The 25613-nt window shown below is 41.9% G+C and overlaps 2 protein-coding genes across 5 annotated transcripts; both read right to left on the reverse strand.

The window, feature by feature from the left end:
* Window positions 1–1936: 1936 nt before the first annotated feature.
* Window positions 1937–19705, reverse strand: LOC115398707 (uncharacterized). Of its 4 annotated transcripts, none has more exons than XM_030105615.1 (8): window positions 17834–19705; window positions 5376–5443; window positions 4556–4774; window positions 3130–3189; window positions 2994–3044; window positions 2802–2805; window positions 2636–2692; window positions 1937–2556 (listed from the first exon to the last, which is right to left on the reverse strand). In XM_030105615.1, the coding sequence occupies exons 2-8, from the start codon at window positions 5380–5382 to the stop codon at window positions 2160–2162; spliced, it is 795 nt and encodes a 264-aa protein (XP_029961475.1). In that variant the 5' UTR covers window positions 5383–5443; window positions 17834–19705; the 3' UTR covers window positions 1937–2159. The 4 variants fall into 4 exon arrangements, 3 of the variants coding, with proteins under 3 accessions (XP_029961475.1, XP_029961474.1, XP_029961476.1); XM_030105614.1 differs by having other exon boundaries at window positions 17197–19705; XR_003932591.1 differs by lacking the exon at window positions 2802–2805 and having other exon boundaries at window positions 5380–5443.
* LOC115398706 (uncharacterized) lies at window positions 10864–13622 on the reverse strand. The gene is made up of 2 exons (XM_030105613.1): window positions 13547–13622; window positions 10864–13337 (listed from the first exon to the last, which is right to left on the reverse strand). Exon 2 carries the CDS (start codon window positions 12819–12821, stop codon window positions 11403–11405), a length of 1419 nt encoding a protein of 472 aa, XP_029961473.1. The 5' UTR covers window positions 12822–13337; window positions 13547–13622; the 3' UTR covers window positions 10864–11402.
* Window positions 19706–25613: the final 5908 nt, after the last annotated feature.

Consider the following 25613-nt stretch of genomic DNA (forward strand, 5'->3'; position numbering starts at 1 on the left):
TGGTCTAGTTGGGATGGCATCCAATAGAAAAGTTGCCATAATTGAAAGATTATTCAAAGAGTTCAAAGGATGGAAGCTGGATAGGTATCAGTCAGGTTCTACTCACAGATTTGAGGATGTGGTTGATTGGTCTGTGACCACTTTGGAAATTTATCACTAAAAATCAGTTTAGGGTGTTTTTTGTAATATATTTATTTATTTATTAATTTACAGGAATGTCGAGAATGACCTTGTGAATGTACTCGTGACAGAATGGGCACACAGCGATAGCAGAGTGGCCTGTTGATCATTCTTAAAGTTGATGGTTCAGTCATCATTTCTCTGGTCCATTGAAGTGTAAATGTTACCAACTGAAGCAGTAAAACATACTATATAAGTGAAGTCTATTTAATACACAGAGCCTTTTAGATCACATGAATACAGTACTTTATTGAGATAGCTTGCACAATACGTGAAGGAAACTTATCAGTCTGGGAATGAGTCACATGTTGTGAACGTAACAATGACTTTCAGTCGAAAGGACATCTGGAACAAAATGGCATTAATCCAATTAAGTGATTAAAAAAAATGGGGGGGGGGGGGGGGGGGGGAATATATCCGATAAAGTATTTTTTGAGGACGTCATGCTTCCAGATTTACCTGTAACTTACTGACGGACTGTTGCCAAGGCAAAGTTATTTACAATTGCAACAGTCACTACAAACCTTTCATATCTGAGCCATGTTTTCTGATCGATCAACATGGCTGACTGAACAACAGCCAATTTAAATCCATGGTGCTAATCAAAGGTTTTTTCAGCATCGAGCGAAATAGCTGAAATTGGAGACTCCAGATGAGAAACTGCCCACATAATATTAATAAACCTTCTAATACTGTCCCCTGTTCTGTTTCTGAATGGACCCTACTAAAGAGGTGATCACTCTGTTCAATCGGTTTGCTAAAATCTTTGACAAAATCTTTGCATCCTGAGAAATGGGTCGATAGTTCTTACATTCATATGGGCCCTTGTCTTTTTTCAGAATTAGTGTAATCAAAGCCTGAGCCAAAGTTTGAGGCGATTCCCCTCTGACAAATGCTTCCATGTACATATCATGCAATGGAGGAGTCAACTCTGTCACAAAGCATTGAAAGAATTTTGCCATGTAGCCATCAGGGTCAGGAGCTTTATCATTTGGTAAGCTTTTAATAACCATAAAAATCGTCCCTCCTGAGTTCTTGGTGAATCAAGATAATCCCTTTGGGCTTCTGATAATTGAAAACTAAGGAAAAAATCTGCATTAGTACCTCTGTACTGACCTGAGAGAGACATGGGCGGACTCTGACTATATTCTTAAGATGATAATCACCAATCTTAGCTTTATTTTTAAAAGGGCTGTATCATGCTTTTTTAGCAAGTCCAAACTCTAGAAATGGCATTAACATGGTAATAGTTTATTTTTGGCGCTAAGGAAAAGTAATTTTGTGTGAAATAATAGATTTTCTGGGGCTAATTCTGAAACCCGGAAGAGAAAACGCTCAGTTTCATTGAAAATCCCACCTCTCCCCCTGTGGACTTTGACTGACAGCGTACTTCAGCCAATCAGCGCTTCAAAACAAATACGCTAGCTAGCTTTAGCTCTTTAGCTCTAGCTTCTCCACACGCAAAAACATCTTTTCCTGTGAGAAACTCACCAAGCGCAGACCCTTCAGACTCTTGCTCTTGCTTAACTGTTGCTTTCAGACGATGGTCAAAGTTTATCCTCGAAATCGGAATTACAAAAAGCAGCAAATCTGATTGCCGAGGGCCTGCGGGAGGGGGGCTCAGGGGAGCCATCTTCACCGTGTGACGTCAACGTGGGAAACGGAGCATTTTCACGGCTGCGGGAGGGGCTGCCTCTCTGAGCAGCACAAACACGAGGAAAGCTCAAATGCACAGGCACGAAGGAAAAAAACGCTTTGGGGGTGTTTTTGGTGAGTACATAACTATATAACAAGGTTAAAACATACAAAAAGTTAATTTTGCATGATACAGCCCCTTTAATATGTGGAATAAAATTCAGCTCAGATTAGAAAACCACGCCTAGGTTTTTCACCTATTGTGCTGGTTTAAACAACAGGATTCAATCAGTGCAACAGGGCCAGCTGCAATACATTTAGGCAAAATACATTCTGTCACACAGTCAATGGGAATAAATTATTTCAACCTTTTTGAGCCATTTGTAGCTGTTTAAGTTTTCTCTGTTAGATTTTTGGGGTTGCAGTTGTTTTATGGCTTTAACATGACTTTTTTTAAATTCCTTTTCCATATATACCAAACATACAAGACAAAAAGGTGTGATGTGTTCCAACTGAATCATCCTGTCACGAAGGCGAGGACTCAAAAGCATTGCGAAAGGCTGAAACGCAGTCGAAGGTGTAGACAAACTCAGAGAAATAAAACAAAGAAACATAGGGGGGACCCACGGAGAACTTGTGATGATAGCATGGAGCAGGACTATCCGGCGAAGGGGGAGATAAGGATCCATTGCTGCTGCCTCCAGATCTTCACCTGCCTTCAACGGAGAAGTTACAGCGCACCTGAGAAATAAGCTGATGTTAATATTATTTTGTCATCAGAGACACAAACCAAAAATATAGAAACAAGTATTGTAATTACCGTTTCAGTTGCAGGGTGAGCATCACTTCTTGCAGCAACAATACCAAGCCAGTGCAACTGTTGGTTTAAAAGACTCAAATTCAGATTAATTCATCTATCATCTAAATGAATACACAAAAAGACACACTAAAACGAAGTGAATTCCATCAGAAAACACCGATCTCACCTGACTTTATTTGAAAGAATGATCAGACCACCAGCGATGGAAGAAGAGAGACGGAGAGCAAAGCAGAACAAGCAGGATTAGCAGCAAAAAGCCAGACAAGCAGTTCTTCACATGGAGCTTAAAGAGTGGACAGATTTGTCATGGACGTCTTCATCAGGCTCTCTGGTACAGAAGAATATGTAGAATATTTACCCAAAACTATGATGGCCAGAATCACCACGATAGCTACTGGGATCAGGTAATCTGGAACAGCGAGAGGAAATGTCAATCACTGATCAATAAAAACAATAAGCTGTACTGTGTAAAGTGGATTTCTGCGGTCACTTACCACTGGACACCTCACCACTGGACACCTCACCAATGGACAGCTTACACATGCTGCCGAAGTCTGTTAGAGAAAAGAGAAAAATGTTACAAAGTGTTTTTTTTGGTTTTTTTTACATTGAATTGTCAGGCCCTGTGCCCCTGCGTCCTCGTGGAGGTGCTGGGGTCCTGTTCTGTTTGTCTGCCCTCATGTTCTCCCGCCTCGTTACTCCCTAATGTGCACCTCACCTGCCCTGCCATGTATTTAAGTCCCGTGCTCCAGGTGTGTCTTGTCGGCTCCTTGTGGGTCTGTCTGTGTGCGTCTGTCTGTGTGCCTCCATCCTGCACCTCCGCTCCGTTTGCCTTTTTGTTCCTGTGTTCCTGAGTTCCCAATTTGCCTTGAGTTCTGGATTCCCTTGTTTTGGAAAATCAAGACTTTTTTACCCCGCCTGGCTGCCTGCGCCTGGGTCCTCCCCCCCCCTCCCGCACCCGTGACATGAATAGATACAGCCATAGGTTATTTATAATAAGATACTAAACTACATAACGTGACTACCCCAACAAGAAAGTTTTTAGAATCGAAACGTTTATGCAATTTCTTTTCTGTGCAATGAGAGCAACTGTGAGGAAGGGATTGTAGTAGGGTTGGGCGGTATGCACAAAATCTTATATCACGGCATCAGAAATTTCATATCACGGTAACGGTATATATCACAGTATTATTTTTCCACTGTAAATTCAAATAATTGCTTAAAAATAACCAAACTGTCACATTTGCTTATTTTCCTCATTTATTTTTTAAACTCCGGTTTATATAACTTCAATCATTTTTTTTTTTAAATCAGCAGGGTTTCCACCAGACCTTTTCAGTCTGGGCACCCTGCCCGCGCTAAATTCTGCAGCCCCGGGGGGGGGGGGGACTGCGCTCCACGTGTGCGGCACTCTCTCTCTCCCTCAGGGTGCAAAGCCTCTCGCTAGCGGTAGCCGCGAGCACCCTCCCGACGGTCCGAGAAGTCACACTACCTAGCCAAACTTTTTTCCTGCAGGAAACACTGAATCACAACACGAAAGGAAAAAAAGACCTGAGTTTTTAGCGTCACTCCTGGAGCCGCTAGTCTCTGCATTCTCTCCATTATGGATACCACCTCTCCTGGATACGCTGGTGTCGTTTGCGAGCGCACCCTGTGCTGACCTGACCAATGAAATGCAGCGAACAAACCCCGCACCACGTCGGGACACGCTGTGAAAATACACAAACGCACCCAAACAACTACGCTCCAGCTGTCCTGTTAGCAAGTGCAGACGACTGTACACTGACTCAGAGAGATGCAGCAGACATCTGCTCTCTCTCCGGTATAAACGGTATGGCAGAATTTCAACCGGTATACACTTTTACACCGTCACACGGTATTATACCGTCATACCACCCAGCCCTAGATTGTAGTAATTACCATAAACTGGCTTTGGTGGGATGTAACCACCACTCCCTTCGAATTCACACTGGGACTCCGTGAAGGCTGACACAAATGCGTAGCCGTTGCAAAGACAGACACCACCGAGTGGTGGAGGGCCGGAGCACTTTGGGGCGCTGTCCATGGGGATGAGGGTGTTGTTGCAAAAAACTCGCCTGACATTCTCAGCAATTGCGGAAAATGTCAGTATCTCTTGACCTGTAACATCACACAGTATATGTTTTCATTAGATGTTACTCTTTAGAATTAAAGGTGCTGTAGGCAGGATTTTGCTAGTCAATGCCAATTTTTCTGTGTTTTCTTTGGATTAAATGTTAGAGTATCCATTGATAATCCTTTAGGAGTGTAGCATAATTGCACTACCGCGAGGGCACAGCGTTTCCATCTGTCTCTGTTCTGAGCTGAAAAGGAACCTCGACAGCTCCAGGTATCTTTGACCAATCAGAAGAGCCCATGAGGCTCTAACCGTGATTGGTCGAGGGGCGTTCGTCTCATGTTCTTGTGGGAGGGGCTTAACTTGCATAAGGGCGTGATGTCAGAGAAAACAGGACAGGATTGGCTGTGCTGGGTTTCAAATCGCCATCTTAGATGGGTCAAATCGCCATCTTGCTTAGGTAAACCTAAGCAAGATGGCGGAGATGCGGAATCCTGCCTACAGCACCTTTAAGTGAGGCAAATAGTGTCACTATGTGATTAAACATACAACATGATGCAACAGAAAGGAACAAAGTTAAGTTCAGGAGAAAATTATGTGGAACACTGATTTATATTTTAAGTTTGTGAAGTGCCACAAACCTACCGACCATGGTAGAGATGTTGGATGCTGGAGATCAGAGCTGATGGATCCTGTGATATGTAGATCAGATCCTGTCACACACAACACACACACACGAATGATGAGCAGGGGCTTGACAATTCAATTCAGCTTTATTTATATAGCACCAATTACAACATAGTCATTTCAAGACGTTTTTACAGAAAAAACCCAACAGAAAAGTACTGTCACCAACAAAGTTCCAGGACACCAGTGCTCGAGAAGGAAATAAAACACAAGTAATAAACAAACTGACACATCAGTATGTTTTCTGCGGCTTCTAATATTTCACTGCTTCATCGCCAAGCGAAACTAAAACAAAGGACGCCACGTTAAGCTAAACCATGTGGGGACTTTATACAACGTTAGCCTTAATGGCGGCCACAGTGGCTGACGTCAAACTACATTAAAGGGGCTGTATCATGCAAAATTCACTTTTTGTATGTTTTAACCTTGTTATATAGCTATGTACTCACCAAAAACACCCCCAAAGCATGTTTTTCCTTCGTGCCTGCGTGTTTGCGCTTTCCTCCTTGTTGCGCTGCTCAGAGAGGCAGCCCCTCCCGCACCCGTGAAAACGCTCTGCTTTCCCACGTTGACGTCACACAGTGAAGACGGCTCCGCTGAGCTCCCCCCCAAGCCTCGGCAATCAGCGTTGTCGCTTTTTGTAACTTCGATTACGGAGATAAACTTTAACCATCATCTGAAAGCAACAATTAAGCAAGAGCTACAGTCTGAAGAGTCTGAAGGGTCTTCGCTTGGTGAGTTTCTACCAGGAAAAGATGTTTTCGCGTGTCCTTGCGTGTGGAGAAGCTAGAGCTAAAGAGCTAAAGCTAGCTAGCGTATTTGTTTTGAAGCGCTGATTGGCTGAAGTTCGCTGTCAGTCAAAGTCCACAGGGGGAGAGGCGGGATTTTCAGTGAAACAGAGCGTTTTCTCTTCCGGGTTTCAGAATTAGCCCCAGAAAATCTTTTATTTCACACAAAATTACTTTAACTTAGCGCCAAAAATAAACTATTACCATGTTAATGCCATTTCTAGAGTTTGGACTTGCTAAAAAAGCATGATACAGCCCCTTTAAAGCCATAAAAAAAGAGAAGCTGAAGTCTTCATTTGTTTGAATCAACTTGTAGGAATAATCAAAATCCATGACAACACACTTCATTCTCGTCCCTTCATTTTTTAAAGCTCAAATAAAAGGCTTTACTACGGAGCCCCGGACATGACATGGTAAAAAAAAAATTAAATTGTGGCCACGAATTACTAATTCGTTCCCTCGAAATAATAAATCGTGCGCACGAATTACTAATTCGTTCCCACGAATTAATAAATCGTGCGCACAAATTACTAATTCGTTCCCTCGAAATAATAAATCGTGCGCACGAATTACTAATTCGTTCCCTCGAAATAATAAATCGTGCGCACGAATTACTAATTCGTTCCCTCGAATTAATAAATCGTGCGCACGAATTACTAATTCGTTCCCACGAATTAATATCATTCCCGGCCAACTGGGTGAGCACACCCATCGGTGTTCTCTGGGTCAAAGTTCGAGGCAGCAGAAGAAACTGAAACGACAAGATGAACAGAGACAGTGTGATTGAATTTTATTTCCGACTGGGAATGAGCTACAAAGACATTCTGAAAAGCCTGGCATTGCAAGGAACTATTATCACCGAGCGGCATTTACATAGAATCCTGAGAGCCAGGCTGCTCTACCGGCGAAGATACGACTTGGACGCTGGGATAGATTTCATTGTCGACCAACTGCAAGGCACAGGAAAGGATCACGGTTACCGGTGGATGTATACAAAGTGTAAACAACACGGTATTTCCATCAGAAAAGATGACGTCAGGATCCTCCTCTCTCTACTTGACCCCGTCGGTTCTCAAGTTCGCCAGTCCAGACGTCTCAGACGGAGGCAATATTTTGCTGAGGGACCTAACTTTGTTTGGCACATAGACTCATACGACAAACTGAAGCCATATGGGATATGCATTAATGGCTGCATCGACGGGTATTCGCGCAACGTCATTTGGCTGCGGGCCGCACTCACGAACAGCGACCCGAAAGTTATCGGGGGTTACTTTGTGGAGGCAGTGGAGCGCTGTGGGGGCTGCCCTAAGCTGGTGCGGACTGACATGGGCACTGAGAACGTGGTGGTCAGAGACATTCAGCGGTATTTACGGAGAAATGACGTGGATGACAGAGCAGCGGAGAGAAGCTACATCTCAGGAGCAAGTACCGCAAACCAGAGAATTGAGAGCTGGTGGGGAGTGATGAGAAAAGAAGGAATTGAACCCTGGATCACGTTTCTAGCAGAACTGAAGGACGAGGGATTTTTCGGTGGGGATTTCGTTGACAAAGCTCTGTCACAGTTCTGTTTCATGCCACTCATTCAGGTAAGTCCATATTCATAACAAGAAACTGTACCACCCACTCTGCATTACCTGCATGTAACCTTAGAGATTTAAGCCACTGAGTTTGTTATGTATTGATTCTCAGACTGTTGTGAAAATAAGATACATTACAATGTAAGTTAAGCTTTTATTTCTGTATTAGAGCAAACTCTGGTAGCCCCTGTAGTAATAATAATGAAAAAGGGTAAATAAGGAGACAGTCTAACAAGCAGCAGAGCCAAAGATATGTAAACTGTTCACTGCAGGCAGGAGAATCTGACCCCTCTCTCTCTTAAATGTCAAGAGTGTATGGCCCTCTGCAGCATCACAGATAGGACCTGCTTTGCAGAATGGCACAGATCATGAGATACATAAACAACTGCAAAAAATCAATCAATGAGACTTTCATATTTGGAAAAATGTTTCCATGTTTTGAACTATAAAACGTTCTGATTTCCTAAACTTGTGAGAAAGGTTTTCTACAGCTACAAAAAAAAAAAAAAAAAGTACATAACACAGTATTGGATGACTCTGATAATAAGACGACCCATATTTTTCAAATATCATTTTGTGATAATAAAAACTTGCTAAAGACAATAGGGTTACTCATAAAACAACTTTTTATTGTATAATTATTCTAGGAGATCACATTTCATGAGTTCCACATGCATGTATTCAGTACGGATTTATATGTAAAAGAATAAAAAAAATAAAATAATGTTCTTACAGAATATCTTATAATATCCCCCCTTGTGGGATTAATAAAGAATTTTTAACTTTTAATAAGTCCGCTGGTTCATCCTGTCACGGAGAGGAGCGCAGTTTTAACCAATGACGTATAGTAATACTATATAATTTAGTAATTTAGCAATTCCAATTCCATTATCAATACTGCTTATCGATGCGATTACTTATCAATTCTCTTATCAATTCTCATTGAGTGAGAAATGAAACAATACACATGGGGTGTTTGCATTAAATATCTTCATTGTTTGCATTAAATATCTTCATCCTGAACAGAAGAAAAAAATATCCATGTCATGAAAACTTTGCAAGTAGCCACAGTTTCATCTTTTCTTGTGAAATCCAGCCAAACTTTGGAGCTTCTTCCTGACGCCAGGTTGGAAAGCTCAAAACCAAATTACACCGGCCTCACACTGGATGCCCTTGCGTGTCTGGTCCAGCTCTGCAGCACTGTCACTCACACAGTCTTGGTGTCTGCTGTCAGCTGATGGAGGTTGCCAGATCTGCCCCAAATATAACGTTAAAACCATCCAACAATAGAAAGCAATCCAAACCTCCAGCTCTGTAGAAAATGCATGTTAAAACCGTAAAAACCGTCGCTCCGCCTCCCCTGAAACCCTCTGGCGCCCCTCAGGGGAGGCGCGCCTCACACTTTGAAAACCGCTGGTTTAGATAAATGAGGGCCCCATTTGCTTACTGGTCACCAGTACTTTAGCTCCCTCTAGCGGCGCGGATTTGTAACGACAATCTAGTCCTCGACCCCACTTTTGACCCCACAATTTCTGGAATAAAATATCGTCCTATAGTTGGTCCAGTACGTACTTTTGTGTGATTTATCACAAACGATCTGTTAAATTTATTTTCTATAATGTTATATCTTATATATTTATGGACTCATGACTATTTGTGCATTCAGGTGACATTACTGCAGCACTATTCTGACAGCCCAGGTTGTCCTGGGAAAAACAAAAAGGCACATAACATAACTGCATTGAGGGACTGAAGTCTTAAGCGCATTAACCTATTACACAAAAAGTCCAGGCGAATCAAAACTAGGTAAAAACAGCTTAGGGCTCAGACAGTCAACACAAACTTTTGTTTTTCTTACCCACCGCAAAGGCAGAGAATAAAGAGGCTTATATTCAATTATTATAGGCCTTAATCACTGTTTAAAAATGCACTGTATGCCAGCTTTGATTTAATCATTATTGTTTCTTCAACAGGAAGCATTAAATGACATCCGGGGTGTTTGGAATGCTCATCGCATAAGGCCCTCCAAGAACCCCAACGTGCCCAGCGGGATACCTGACGTCATGTACATGGCCCCTCACCTGTGGGGTGCAGAAGACTGTCTTGTTCCACTGACTGAAGATTTGACCACGTGTAAAGACAGTTGTACATTTTTAAGTTCAGTCCCATGTGATGTGGACGTGTTTGATTTGTGCACAATAATAATGGAGGATTCAAGCTTGGAGTTCCCATCTGACATGTCCCAGGCACTTGATTTATATATTCATCTGAGGAACGCGGTGCGTCCACAGTTACTCGAGGAAATTTAAATGGACAAAAGCATACAAATCATTTGGTGTATTTGGACTTCAGTGCATGCTTTTGCAACAAAATGTACATATGACTTTTCATAGTTGTGTAATTATCTTGTGTCTGTTTAAACCAAAATAATCAGAAAAGACTATATAACTTACTGTTTTCAGTTTTAGCTATCTGTGAGTAAGTTAACAAATTTAGTATTAATAGCTATTGTTGGCTAGAAAATAAGAAACGCTTGACTCATATAGTTGCATAAGTTAGACAAAATTCATCTTTTTCAGCTGGAGCTATCCTTCAATTAATATAAAACTTGTGAAACTGTAAAGGCTTCAAAAGTTGTTCATAATAAAGTTTGGTTTCTAAATGTTTTTGGGGTAAAATTCTAACAAAAATAAACTGGTCTCTTATTGGCATCACCTAACTGATAACACAAAAAATGTATCCATCTCTGACAAGGACAATAGCACCCTAGACAGCACCCACACAGACTGGCAATGACACCATAGATCTACTGTTATGATCAATTAGACAAGAAGACTATGTAAAGTAACCGTATGGTGGTTATATCATCAATGCTCTGGATGTTTGTTGAGCCTCTTTTTATAATGGTGCAAGAGATTAAAAGAATCCAATGTTTGATAAAGAATTGTGTCTTCCATAACAAATCCCATCTAACACTAGAAAATGTGGTGTAAAATAACTGTGGTGGTATCATTACAAATGTCCAAGAGTAAAGATGTGTAGAATGTAACAAAGGACATCAACATTTTATACCAACTTAAATGGTTTATTGGTCTTCTTCAAAATACACAATGGTCTGTGCAGACCAGGTTGGTCTGCTTAACAGGATAAGAATAGGTTTCAAACCTCCCGTTAGCCAGCTTCACAGTGACTGACAGAAAATGTTTTCTACACTTCTTTAAAGTGTAAACAACTCACTTATTTTTGAACACCTTTAAAAATGAGTAAAGGCTCACATTCTTGTTTCTACTGGGGTTGCAACAAACAACTGCAATATTACAAAACACACTGAATCATTTGGATTTTGGTATTTGAAGCAGAGCTGTACTTTTGCCTAGTAAGTGTACCTGCAGTAGACACTTCAGGTACTGCAGGTAATAGATTGACTAAGCACACGGACCTCATAAAACATTGCAGAAAACCTGAAAAAACCTTTAAACGTACTATTTCATTGTGAAAAACACAGCAACGACTTAAGAAACAGATAAAATAAAATGCCAGACATAAAAAAGGTGCAACAGCCTACATAGTTAAAACAACAAAACCAGTCACACCCTTCATGTTAGTGTTTGTATTACTACCTACACCACATCCATAACCCACATAGAGCTTGTGAGAATGTTGTTGAATTCGCTGCGAAAATCTGGATAGCTGTGGTACCCAATGGGCAACTTTAGTACACATCCACATGTGTGGGACTGTGGTCTGCGGAGGAAATCGGTTGTTTCTATGAACTCAATCAGTATGGCCTGATCCAAGAGATCAGATCCTGTACAGAACCGCAGGAAAAGCTGAAGATTGTTGCAATCAATTTCCCCAATGTACCTTTTCAGGTAACGGGAAACGGTTGACTGTGCTGCTGTCATCTCCTCTGGAAAGTTTAGAAGCTCCTTCACTTTTTTTGAGGTTGTTTTTTTTTGTGAAATGAAATGATGCAGTCCTTCTGGTGGTAGCAAATCAGCTACAGAACCTACAACAGGACGCCAGCATTCAATTACATACATTGGGGCCTGAATGATTACTTTGTGTCCAATCTGTGCCAAAACAGGGAGCAGTGTGTCCTTGGTAGGGACTTGCTTGCATTCATGAGCATCGAGAACATCCAGTAATTCATCTGTGTCCACCGAATTAAAGTCCTCCAAAGCCTTCAGAAGGACAGATCTTTCTTGTTGTGATACGTACAACAAGAGAGAATCCTTGAAACTGCTGGTTGTCGAGCCATACAGTACTTCTTCCAGAAATGGTAATGCAAGTTTCACTGGGAAGTAACCACCTTGTTTCCATCCTACCACAAATATTCTAGCTACAGCCTGCCATTCTTCAAACTGAAAGTCATGCCTAATGAAGGGGACTTTCACCTCAACTCCAAGTGTGCAGCTATCATAGAAATCCATCCAAAATTCTGTCAGGCAGTCTCGCAAAACACCACTTCCTTCTCCTTGTTCAAGCTCTCCATTTGGTAAGCGCATTTTGATGTTGACCTCAGATGCAGTAATGTTGGGGTCCTTGAAAGCATTGATCAGGTCAGTGAGACAGTGACCTCTTCTTACAATAAGTGTTACAGGGCAAGACTGTGGTTCAGGAAGTGTTTGGGCTGGAACATCAGACATTGGAACATCCCCTGCAAGCACAGATGAGTGATCCACTGCTTGATGAGGTGCATCATCCTGTTTTTCTGGAAAGGTTTGAAGGTTTGATTCATCCACAGTTACATCCAGTCTGTCATCCCCACTTATGAACATAACTATATCAGAATCTGTGCTTTCGCCCACAGTTAGCAGACCATCCCATGGTAATGTGTCATTCAGTTCCAACTGTCCACTTGTGGAAGTGCCATCATTTATTTCAAAGTGCTTTGGTGATTCTGAATTTCTGTCTTCCACCAGCAGATACTCAACAGCCTGATTCTGTTCATTGTCGGTGAGATCTACCACTTCATCTTCCTGTTCTGAGGGCTGCTCTATTGTTTTCTTTTTGGCGCACAGATAAAGTCGCAACATTTTGACTTTGCTTTCGTTATACAACTCATCTACTGTTTTAGACAAATTAACATGTGTCTGTGAGCTGTCAATATGAGTTGAATAGCGTGAAAGACTTTGGTTTTTTTTTTAATGGCCTTTGGGAAAAAAAAGATTTTCAGCCATAACTTTGATATTTGCCACTGTTTCATCTTTGTCGATAGAGAGATGCCTTGTTCCTCCTCCATTTACAGACTTCACCTGTTTGTATCTTTCTGCTTCCTCATCAAAATCCATCCAGCCAACTTCAATTCGTCTCTTTTTCCGTTTGGCATTTGTATTTCCTGCCCACTGAGATGATCTGCTTTTTGGAGGTCTTCCCTCAGCTCCAGAAAGTCTTTGTCGTAGCCTTGAAAGTATGGATTCTTTCCTGGATGGGGATTTTTGTGACAGTGCTGCTTGTCTGCAGAAGGCCACAGTGGAGACTCTATCTCCAGCTTTGGGGATGTACTTTGCCAGGTCACTGTCTGTCATTAGTGGAATGACGGCTTCATCAATCTGAAAAAAATAGAAGATACTCCAAGTCAATAAATAAATTCATTAATTCATACAATGGAGGAAGCTAAGGATATAACTATATTGGAGGTGCAAAGGTGTAGTTATTCAAAACCATTACTTCTCATTTTATGTAGCCCATTTTTATAAAATGTAAAAAAAAGGACACAACACACATCTAGCAAGCAAACACAGCTGCTTCAGTAGCTTACATTTTCATCTTCAAGTTTCTGGATCACGTCTTCAAGTTTGCGCTCCAGCAAAAATTCTCGCAGCCGAGTATCCATAGTTGACCTCTAAGGCAGGAAAACAAAATTAACAAGTAGCCTTAACAAGTAGTTTATTTTCCAGATTGTCAATCTATGATTCCAAATGACCTATTGCCCCATGTCCCTGCTATCATTATAATGTTGCAAAAAGCAACACTGTTATTGCAAATACAATGTAAATTACGGTAATATATTTGTTTTACCACTCTGTGCACTTGTCATGCATCTCACTTATTTCTAGTGACAGTTGCACACTGTAGAGCTTTGAAACTTTAAAGTTCATGCAGCTGATTTAAACAATTACATTAGAGAGCTGACTTCAGCTGTCTGTCAGGTGTAACACTGTCACTTCAGTGTTTGGCAAATCAAAGTAATAAACAATGATTTTTACTGATCAAATATTATCTTTATACATTGAGCAATTTTCAAATCAGTGTCCTATTAGCTGTAATATACCAGCAGTGTAAACCAAGGATCGGGACCATAAAAACACCATCAAAGTGTTAGCATGATTGTTTAAAGGAATTACAGCACATTTCATGCAAGTGAACGTCTGACTGATCAATATTATGATGCAATTTTAATCTTCTCTGATGTTATTGAAGGAAAAATGTCAAGAGAACACTACAGACACCTTCCCTAGTTCAGTCAGAGCAACAACAACAACAACCTGCAAATCAATACAAATCAGATTCTGATCACTGATAAGGTTCCTTGGCAACGATACAAACAGCAGTGCTTCGATGGCATCATTAAACGCTGCGGCTCATTATAGTTTATGTATTCCCTTAGCTGAGAGTCTTACACACATGGTGTTACTTTCAAAAGAGATCATCAGTGAAGGCACTTTTTAGGTGATTTCAAGCGGAGACTGAGGAGAATTTAGTCCGGACCAGCTAGCATGGTGATCAAGCTAGCGTACGAGCTAGGTTAAAAGAGAGACAACTTCGATAAATGGAATACTCTGACTTTATGCTCAACATATCTATTAGTATACCCCTCAACTCTACTTGACAAGTGTCCTGATGTGTGTGCAAGGCAGTAGCTCCAAAAGACACGAATGAGTTTACGGCTACACATTCATACAGCGAAACAACGTGTAGTAACAGGAACAGTTTGTAACTCGGGTGAGACGTCAGCGGATAGCTACCCATTGTAACAAAGTATTAAACATAGACTCAATAAAATAACTGCCTGAATTGGAGTCTAACACGATACTGACTACATCAAATTAAGAAAACACACTCACCTTAGGACATCACGAAGGCGCTACAGAAGTCTTGAGAGAAGGTGCGCTCGATTTGCTCACCCAGTTGCCCGGGAATTATTAATTCGTGGGAACGAATTAGTAATTCGTGCGCACGATTTATTAATTCGTGGGAACGAATTAGTAATTCATGCGCACGATTTATTAATTCGTGGGAACGAATTAGTAATTCGTGCGCACGATTTATTAATTCGTGGGAACGAATTAGTAATTCGTGCGCACGATTTATTAATTCGAGGGAACGAATTAGTAATTCGTGCGCACGATTTATTATTTCGAGGGAACGAATTAGTAATTCGTGGCCACAATTTAATTTTTTTTTTACCATGTCATGTCCGGGGCTCCGTACTTTACAGCTTCTTGATGACAAGTACCATATTATTCATGACTAACAAACAAACTACAAGGTATATTTCAAAAGAATGACTTTTTTAGGTGTTTACCAGAATGTACGTGACTCATAAGGACCTTAGGAAGTCACTCTGTGGAGAATACCGTTTTCCTTTGAATGTCTGCAGCTGAGAACTGCCTGTCTCTATGTCACTCCACGTTTACTTCAAAAGGGAGTGGGAGGCGCTTCCAGCAAATGGTGCTATCACTGATGACCTTGTCATCATATGGCTATGATCAGAAGTAGCCGCTGATGAAATGTGTAAAACTTTTGCCAAATCGGAGCAAATGTAGGCCACTCCCTACTTCCTCCCCCCAGCAGGTGGCACTTTGACCTGCGGTGGTGATCATCATGTCACACTGATTGGACCATGTTAAAGTGATTTACACTGCACTTCCTGTTTCATAGCGAAACATCAAACTTTAAGGCGTAGCCGTGGCCATGCCTTCCAGCTATTGCAGAAGATTTCCATAACTTTGGCTTTCCAACCCCTCTTCTATCAAAACAATGAATTTGAGGCCATTTGGAGTTACGCCCTAGGAGGAGTCTGCTCCAGAAAAATTAAATTTGGGCCAAAATTGGCAAAGAAAAGTTGAGTTTGGATATGGGTCCTTGGGACTTTTTTGTGCATCTTGGGCTGATACACATGTGTACTGATTTTCGTAGCTGTAGGCGAAAGGTGATGTCGTGTCTGAATTTTCTTAACTTTGCAGGTGCAGCTGTAGAGCCTTTTTGCTGTGCATGTGTATATCACTCCCAAAATACTCAAGTTATCCACAAGATCTAGGCATGTACGAGGGGGTACCCAAAAAAAAAACGGAATTTGGTCAGAAAACAATAATAATAATGAGTTCCGACTTCTGGCCGTCAGATGTGCTGCAGGTAAGCCTCATGCACATCTGTGAGAAATCTGAGCTCCGAGAGTGACACTGACGCCTGTCAGGCGCTATTTATAGTAACAGAGTGCAGCGGGGGTCTACGATTTTTTCCAAAATGGCGACATTGACTGGGAAGCCAGAGCAGTGCGCAAACATTAAATTCTGCTTTTTGCTGGGAAAAAAACTGCAGCAGAAACACTCAGCTTGTTGCAGCAAGCCTACAAGGATGATGCTCTGGGGAAGACTCAGGTCCATGAGTGGTTCGGGTGGTTTAAAAAGGGCCAGATGTCCGCGCGTCAGGTCCGCTCAGCCGTGAAAACAATGCTGAGCTGCTTCTTGGCTGTCCAGGGTATCGTCCACAGTGAGTCTGTCACTCCAGGTCAGACTGTAAACCAGGACTACTACATGGAAGTCCTCAGACGCTCCGTGAGGATGTGAGGAGGAAGCGGCCCGCGGAGTGGCGGAGTGGAGCCGGTTGATCCACCACCACGGAGCGCCAGCGGACACGGCGCTGCGCCTCACGCAGTTTCTCGAGAAGAATGAGATGAATCTCCTCTCCCATCCGCCTTATTCGCCAGATGTAGCCTCCAGTGACTTTTTCTTGTTCCCCAAGTTGAAGAAAGAGCTGAAGGGACAGCGGTTTGCAGCTGTGGAGGAGGTGACAGAAAAATCGCAGCCGGCAAAAAACCGCACTTTTACGCGCGGGTCTGACGACGCATTCGTGAAGTGGGAGACACGACTGGAGCGCTGCATTAATGCAGATGGGGATTATTTTGAAGGCGACGGTGGTGTTTTATTTTGAAATGTCATAAATAAAAAGTTATAATCAAATTCCGGGTTTTTTTGGGTACACCCTCGTACCAAATTTCACAACTTCCCATGGATGTTTACTCCTTAAAGATAAGTAGACAAGTGACCAAGAAAATAATTCCTGCAAATTCTATAGGGTCCTACACACCCTGGGTGCATTGCCCCTCGGGATCAGACCCTACTTAGTCTGCAACTATTCTGGAGATGAGGGCTCACAGCTTAACGCTGCTGAATCAGTGGTGCTCACCTCTGGGAGTGCGTCAGGACGCTCGGGATTCTTAAGTCACTTCTACTTTATTACAAGAACCCTGGAGGGATTAAAGGCAGACATTTGGCTTCTTTTATAACTGAGCCGGTGGGAGTTTCTATTTGTATTTGTGTTGTGGTCCTACAACAACAAAGCAATAATCATTAAACTAATGGGAAAAAGATATATAACATCGATATGAATAACTAACAACAATCAGAACAGAATCAGTCTTAAACAAGAAATAAACTCAATACTGATGGGATTTACCAGAACACATGCATATTGAATAACTGGTCAACAGTGACACCTGCTGGCCAGAAATTACAAAAGTACAAACTCTCCAGGTTCAAATAACAATGACTTCCAGAAACTACTTTGATTTATGTAGATGAAATTAATAACCCAGTCGTCTTTTGAGATTGGTACACAATGCATTTAACAGAAACTCACACTATGTTATGAAAATGTCCGAATACCAATTAATATATCAGTCACTGCAAGCTAATATTAGCATGGCTATTAGCATCTAAACACAGGACTGAAACATACGGCAAGAACTTCCAATAATCAACAGAAACACTCAGTACTGATACCGGATGATGTTATCAGACTAAACATACCGAGGGATACTTACAGTGACGCAGGAGCACACCTTTCCTCACTGGATTCTCTCCCTCCCTCCCAGACGGTTACTCACAGCTAAATGAGCACTCAAGCACCAGCAGACTTTAACGGCACTGCTTCTACCAGTAGGGGGCGATAACCACCACCAAATAGGAACCTGCTAGTATAATAACACAGCAGCAACATAGGAACTTTCTAATATATTCTAAGATGGTCAACAGAAACGGAACAGGTCAATCAGTAAATAAAAGTAAACCAGACCAATGAGCAAAAAAGACACTCTAGATTAACTCTGATGTTTATGCCAGACATCAGATGACTGTCCTAAAATTGGAATGCACCTTTTTGTCTAACCATTAACACTGTGCTACAGGCAAAAGTAAAAGGTGAGGCCAAAGTAAACTATTCACTTAGGAACTTTTTTATATTTTGTACACATCCATTTAAAAATGAAAATGTGACTACAGAAGTTAAAAGGGAAATAAAGGTAAAAAGAATCATGTTAGTAACTGAACAGTAGTTGTACTTACGATGACAATTTGTCTTTAGGTTCTGTATGATATCAATATGATTTAAAAACTAACTCTTTGGTGGGAGTGACCATAACCACTCACAACCAATATACAGCACACAATAAATAAACTACTGAAGTACAACTCAGTCAGAAGCTCAAGGTTCTTAATGATCCACAAGATATTGCTTTAAAAATGTATCAAATGTATGTATTAAATTCTGAAATGCACAATATTTTCTCACAGACATGTCCTGGGACATGCCTAGACATGCCTACACATGCCAAGACATGCCTGGAGAGCCACTTCATGGCAGGGTTATGCTACACCTGTGCATCTCAAAGTTAAACGTATTTGTTGCATTTTCAGAGACAAAGTTTGGAAATTATTTAGTCTGTTTCTACAACACTGATTCTGCATGGTGATGCTTGCCTGCTCAAAGTCTCTCAGAAATAAAAAGACAACATAATCACACAAGTTTCAGGTCATATGTGAACTAAACAGAAATTTTTGACTGATTGATCCCTTTAGGCAGGCACATACAGACATGTCTCAAAAAAATACAATATCATGAAAATGTTCAATATTTTATGTCACTCATGACAGAAAGTCAAGTTCATATATGATATAGGTAAAAATCCAAAATTCAGTGTCTCATAAAATTTTTATATTATATAAGATCAGCAAAAAACAATATTCTAAACAAAAATATAATGCTTCTCAAAAGTATGTTCATTTCTATGCACTCAATACTTGGTTGGGCCTCCTTTTTTCAGATTAAAGTAAATTTTGCATATCATTTGGAAATCAAGATCCCAGAGTCTGGAGGAAGAGTGAAGGCTCAGAATCGTGGCTTGGAGTCCAGTGTGAAGTTTCAGCAGTCTGTGATGATTTGGGCTGCCATGTCATTTGCCGGGTGTCGGTTCACTCCGTTTTCTGAAGTTCTCAGTCAATGCAGCCATTCTAGAGCACCTCCTGCTTCTTTCTGCTGGTAAGCTTCATGGAGATGCTGATTTCATTTTCCAGCAGGACTAGTTGACAAGACCCCACACTGTCAAAATCAAGTTCAATGACCATGGTGTTAATGTGCTTGATTGGCCATCAAACTGGCCTGGCCTGAACCCCAAAGAGAATCTATTGGCTATTGTCAAGAGGAAGATGAGAGGCACCAGATCCAACAATGCAAATGACCTGAACACTGCTGTCAAAGCAACCTGGGCTTTCATCACGCCTGAGCAGTGCCACAGGTTGATCCCTCTGAGCCCTGTCACAGTGATGCAGTAATTCATGCAAACTGAGGCTCAACCAAGTATTGAGTGCATAGAAATGAACATCCTTTCCAGAATATTTGTTTAAAATATCTGGTTAATCTTATGTAAATATTCCATAATTTTCTGAGACAGCAGATTTTGGTTTTCATTATCTGTAAATCATTGTCATGTGCATCGCTCCGACGCACCGCACTGCTCGGAACTGCTCGGCATCGTTGCCCCCCCCCCCCCCCCCCCCAGGCACTTAAAAAACTGAGTGAGGAACTTTTTTCCATATATGTTTTATTGTCCACATGACGTTTGATATATTAAATGTATTACAAAAATAATTTTTCTTTTCTAATCAATTTTTCAAAACTGAAATGTTTAAAAATAAATCTGAGATTCTCCATGTCTATGTTTGTCTGTTACGACATTACATTCTCAGTACAATTCAATTTTTGAAATAATATCTGAATGCATGACTAGAAGAAGTATTTGAATATTCATTTGGCAGTAAGTGTCAGGGATGCTGAACTACAAATCTTCACACTGGTTATGTGGCTCCCGCTTAATTTATTATGACATAATATGTTTTATTTTGTTACTGCTTATATTTTTAATAATAAATCACACAACATAAAACAACAGTTTAACTGGTACAAAGGCACAGATAATTATTTCACTTATAAACATGTTATTTCTGGCTGCATAGGGATATTTTATCTCAATTATGCAGTCATTGGACACCATGACATTTAGGGAGCCACCGAGCAGGTTGTTGTCAGAGAGGAACACTGCTTTTCCAGGATCGTCACACCAGTGGGCTCAATTCCGAAGTCACAAGCCTGGGGTCAAAAAGATAATTTATTGCACAATGTGTAGGTGTTATTACAATCTCTTATTACAAAATAGATCGAGAGAAGGAAAGAAATATAGGCCCAACCCTTCAAGATTTCTTTGTTTACACAAGACCCCTTTGTGTTTTTTTTCTATCACAAGGGCGGGATTTATTTATTGTATTTACAAGATTTTTTGAGGACATAATCCTTCCAGATTTAACTGTAACTTACTGATTAATGACTGCTGCCAAGGCAATTTTTTACAAGTACAACAGTCACAACAAGCTTTTCATGTTAGACATAACTGAGCCATGTTTTCTGATCGATCAACATGGCTGACTGAACAACAGCCAATTCAAATCTGTGGTGCTAATCAAACTTTTTTTCAGCATCGAGCAAAATAGCTCAAATTGGGGACTCCAGATCAGAAACTGCCCACATAATATTAATAAACCTTCTAATATTGTCTTCTGTTCTGTTTCTGAATGGACCCCACTAAAGAGGCGATCACTCTGTCCAACCGGTTTGCTAAAATCTTTGACAAAATCTTTGCATCCTGAGAAATGGGTCTATAGTTCTTACATTCATATGGGTCCTTATCTTTTTTCCGAACTAGTGAAAAAAACACAATATCTCCTTCCATTGCTATGCAGACGACATCCAGCTGTACCTCCCCTTTAAGGCCGAGGACTCTGCTGCTCTCCAGCCTCTGCAAACTGCATGTCAGACATTAAGGCTTGGATGACAGCTAACTAGGCCTGCACAATATATCGTTTGAACATCGCCATCGCAATGTGCACATGTGCAATAGTCACATCGCAGGATGTGCAATATTTTTTTATTGTTATTATTATTATTATTAACTTTTGTTTTGCTTCGTAAAAGCAGCAAGGTGCTCCATGCTCTGCACAGCTGCACTCTCTTCCTCCCTCCTGCTCGGCACTCACCGCCCCCCTCCCTCCTCCACAGCAGAGAGGAGATGGGAGGGGCCGCTCTTAGGTCCACTCTGAACACAGGCGACATGCAGGAGGAAGCGACGAAGGATTTAGTCCTCAAAAGAAGGTCAACATCCAAAATTTGGATGTATTTCGACTGTAAAAAAAGATGATACAGAACAAAAAAACGTTCTCTGCCGACAGTGCCTCGTCGTGGTTGCCTCAACACGAGGTAATACGTCAAACCTGTTGGACCATTTGAAACGCCATCACAAGCTCCTGTATTTCCAGAACAATTACAGAAGCCTTTGCCGGCATAACACCGTATGATAGGAACTCCAAACGGCATCGACAAATCATGGATGCAATAACTTTTTACCTAGCAAAAGACATGGTGTCATTGAACACAGTGGATCGTTAAAGAGGGATTTAAAAAAATGATCCGCACGCTCGACAAGCGGTATGAAACACCACGTATTTCTCTCAAGTGGCCATCTCCCCAAATACAGCTATTCAGGCCATCTGGTGAAAATTATTCTATTTTTAATATTGCAATATATATTGCAATATATTGCAAGCCCCCAAAAAATCGCAATGTCAGTTTTTTCCAATATCGTGCAGCCCTAGCTTGCAGTGACTGATATATTAATTGATATTAGGACATTTTCATAACATAGTGTGGGTTTCTGTTAAATGCATTGTGTACCAATCTCAAAGACGACTGGGTTATTGTTTTCATCTACATAAATCAAAGTAGTTTCTGGAAGTCATTGTTATTTGAACCTGGAGAGTTTATACTTTTGTAATTTCTGGCCAGCAGGTGTCACTGTTGACCAGTTATTCAATATGCATGTGTTCTGGTAAATCCCATCAGTATTGAGTTTATTTCTTGTTTAAGACTGATTCTGTTCTGATTGTTGTTAGTTATTCATATCGATGTTAAATATCTTTTTCCCATTAGTTTAATGATTATTGCTTTGTTGTTGTAGGACCACAACACAAATACAAATAGAAACTCCCACCGGCTCAGTTATAAAAGAAGCCAAATGTCTGCCTTTAATCCCTCCAGGGTTCTTGTAATAAAGTAGAAGTGACTTAAGAATCCCGAGCGTCCTGACGCACTCCCAGAGGTGAGCACCACTGATTCAGCAGCGTTAAGCTGTGAGCCCTCATCTCCAGAATAGTTGCAGACTAAGTAGGGTCTGATCCCGAGGGGCAATGCACCCAGGGTGTGTAGGACACTATAGAATTTGCAGGAATTATTTTCTTGGTCACTTGTCTACTTATCTTTAAGGAGTAAACATCCATGGGAAGTTGTGAAATTTGGTACGAGGGTGTACCCAAAAAAACCCGGAATTTGATTATAACTTTTTATTTATGACATTCGTTCGACTCGTATGACTCGTTCGACTAACGTTCTCAACCTTAACGAGGAGAAGACAGAGGTCATTGTGTTTGGCAAAACCCCTCCAGCACTTCACACCAACACCCTGGGTTCTCTTGCCGGTAACTCCAAGTCAGCTGTGAGGAATTTGGGTGTGGTTTTAGACAAGTCGTTGTTTGAGCAGCATATTAGTGCAGTTGTTAAAAGAAGCTTTTTCAATCTGAGGACCTCGGCAAAGATCAAAGCGTACCTTCCCCAGGCAGGGTTAGAGCAGGCCATGCACGCCTTTGTCACATCCCACCTGGATTACTGCAATAGTCTTCACACCGGTATCGGAAAACCCAACTCCACCGCCTGCAGTTAATCCAGAACTCGGCCGCTCGACTCCTCTCCTGCACCAAAAAACACACTCACATTGCCCTGGTTCTCTCGTCGCTCCACTGGCTCCCCATCCGCTACCGCATTGATTTTAAAATCCGCCTAACAGTTTTTAAATCTCTTCACCACCTTGCCCCACCGTACCTGGCTGATCTTCTCCACCCCTTCACCCCGTCCAAAGCGTTACGGTCGGCTGACCAACGCCTTCTTGTTGTCCCGAGGTCGAGGTTGAAGACCAGGGGGGACAGAGCCTTTTCTGTAGCGGCCCCTCGACTCTGGAACCCCCCCCCGACACATCCGAGCAGCCAAGTCCGTAGGAATTTTTAAATCCCAGCTGAAGACATATCTCTTCTCGCTGGCCTTCAATTAGGCCTTACTGTGTTTTTAGTTTGTTTTGTCTTTGATTAAGATGTGTCTTATTGAGTGTTTTTATGAATTTTGACTTTTATGTACTTCTTATGTCTATTTTTACCAACTGCAACAGCGGGTTACTACAACTGTTAAGACACACACACCCCACTTCCTAGTATGGCGGTGATCAGATGTGGCCTCTGATGCAACGTGCAAAGTTTCACCCAAATCAGAGCATGTGCAGCCCACTTTCTGCTTCCAGCAGATGGCGCTATCACTGGTGGCCTTGTCTGCCATATGGCTTTGATCAGAAGTAGCCTCTGATGAAATGTGTGAAATTTTAGCCACATCGGAGCAAGTGCAGGCCACTCCCTACTTCCTCCCCCCAGCAGGTGGCACTTTGACCTGCGGTGGTGATCATCATGTCACACTGATTGGACCATGTTAAAGTGATTTACACTGCACTTCCTGTTTCATAGCAAAACATCAAACTTTAAGGCGTGGACGTGGCCATGCCTTCCAGCTATTGCAGAAGATTTCCATAACTTTGGCTATCCAACCCCTCTTCTATCAAAAAAATGAATTTGAGGCCATTTGGAGTTACGCCCTAGGAGGAGTTTGCTCCAGAAAAATTAAATTTGGGCCAAAATTGGCAAAGAAAAGTTGAGTTTGGATATGGGTCCTTGGGACTTTTTTGTGCATCTTGGGCTGATACACGTGTACTGATTTTCGTAGCTGTAGGCAAAAGGTGATGTCGTGTCTGAATTTTCTTAACTTTGCAGGTGCTGCTGTAGAGCCTTTTTGCTGTGCATGTGTATATCACTCCCAAAATACTCAAGTTATCCACAAGATCTAGGCATGTACGAGGGGGTACCCAAAAAAAAAAACGGAATTTGGTCAGAAAACAATAATAATAATGAGTTCCGACTTCTGGCCGTCAGATGTGCTGCAGGTAAGCCTCATGCACATCTGTGAGAAATCTGAGCTCCGAGAGTGACACTGACGCCTGTCAGGCGCTATTTATAGTAACAGAGTGCAGCGGGGGTCTGCGATTTTTTCCAAAATGGCGACATTGACTGGGAAGCCAGAGCAGTGCGCAAACATTAAATTCTGCTTTTTGCTGGGAAAAAACTGCAGCAGAAACACTCAGCTTGTTGCAGCAAGCCTACAAGGATGATGCTCTGGGGAAGACTCAGGTCCATGAGTGGTTCGGGTGGTTTAAAAAGGGCCAGATGTCCGCGCGTCAGGTCCGCTCAGCCGTGAAAACAATGCTGAGCTGCTTCTTGGCTGTCCAGGGTATCGTCCACAGTGAGTCTGTCACTCCAGGTCAGACTGTAAACCAGGACTACTACATGGAAGTCCTCAGACGCTCTGTGAGGATGTGAGGAGGAAGCGGCCCGCGGAGTGGCGGAGTGGAGCCGGTTGATCCACCACCACAGAGCGCCAGCGGACACGGCGCTGCGCCTCACGCAGTTTCTCGAGAAGAATGAGATGAATCTCCTCTCCCATCCGCCTTATTCGCCAGATGTAGGCTCCAGTGACTTTTTCTTGTTCCCCAAGTTGAAGAAAGAGCTGAAGGGACAGCGGTTTGCAGCTGTGGAGGAAGTGACAGAAAAATCGCAGCCGGCAAAAAACCGCACTTTTACGCGCGGGTCTGACGACGCATTCGTGAAGTGGGAGACACGACTGGAGCGCTGCATTAATGCAGATGGGGATTATTTTGAAGGCGACGGTGGTGTTTTATTTTGAAATGTCATAAATAAAAAGTTATAATCAAATTCCGGGTTTTTTTGGGTACACCCTCGTACCAAATTTCACAACTTCCCATGGATGTTTACTCCTTAAAGATAAGTAGACAAGTGACCAAGAAAATAATTCCTGCAAATTCTATAGTGTCCTACACACCCTGGGTGCATTGCCCCTCGGGATCAGACCCTACTTAGTCTGCAACTATTCTGGAGATGAGGGCTCACAGCTTAACGCTGCTGAATCAGTGGTGCTCACCTCTGGGAGTGCGTCAGGACGCTCGGGATTCTTAAGTCACTTCTACTTTATTACAAGAACCCTGGAGGGATTAAAGGCAGACATTTGGCTTCTTTTATAACTGAGCCGGTGGGAGTTTCTATTTGTATTTGTGT

The sequence above is a fragment of the Salarias fasciatus genome, chromosome 12 (assembly GCF_902148845.1).
Source record: "Salarias fasciatus chromosome 12, fSalaFa1.1, whole genome shotgun sequence".
NCBI lineage: Eukaryota > Metazoa > Chordata > Actinopteri > Blenniiformes > Blenniidae > Salarias > Salarias fasciatus.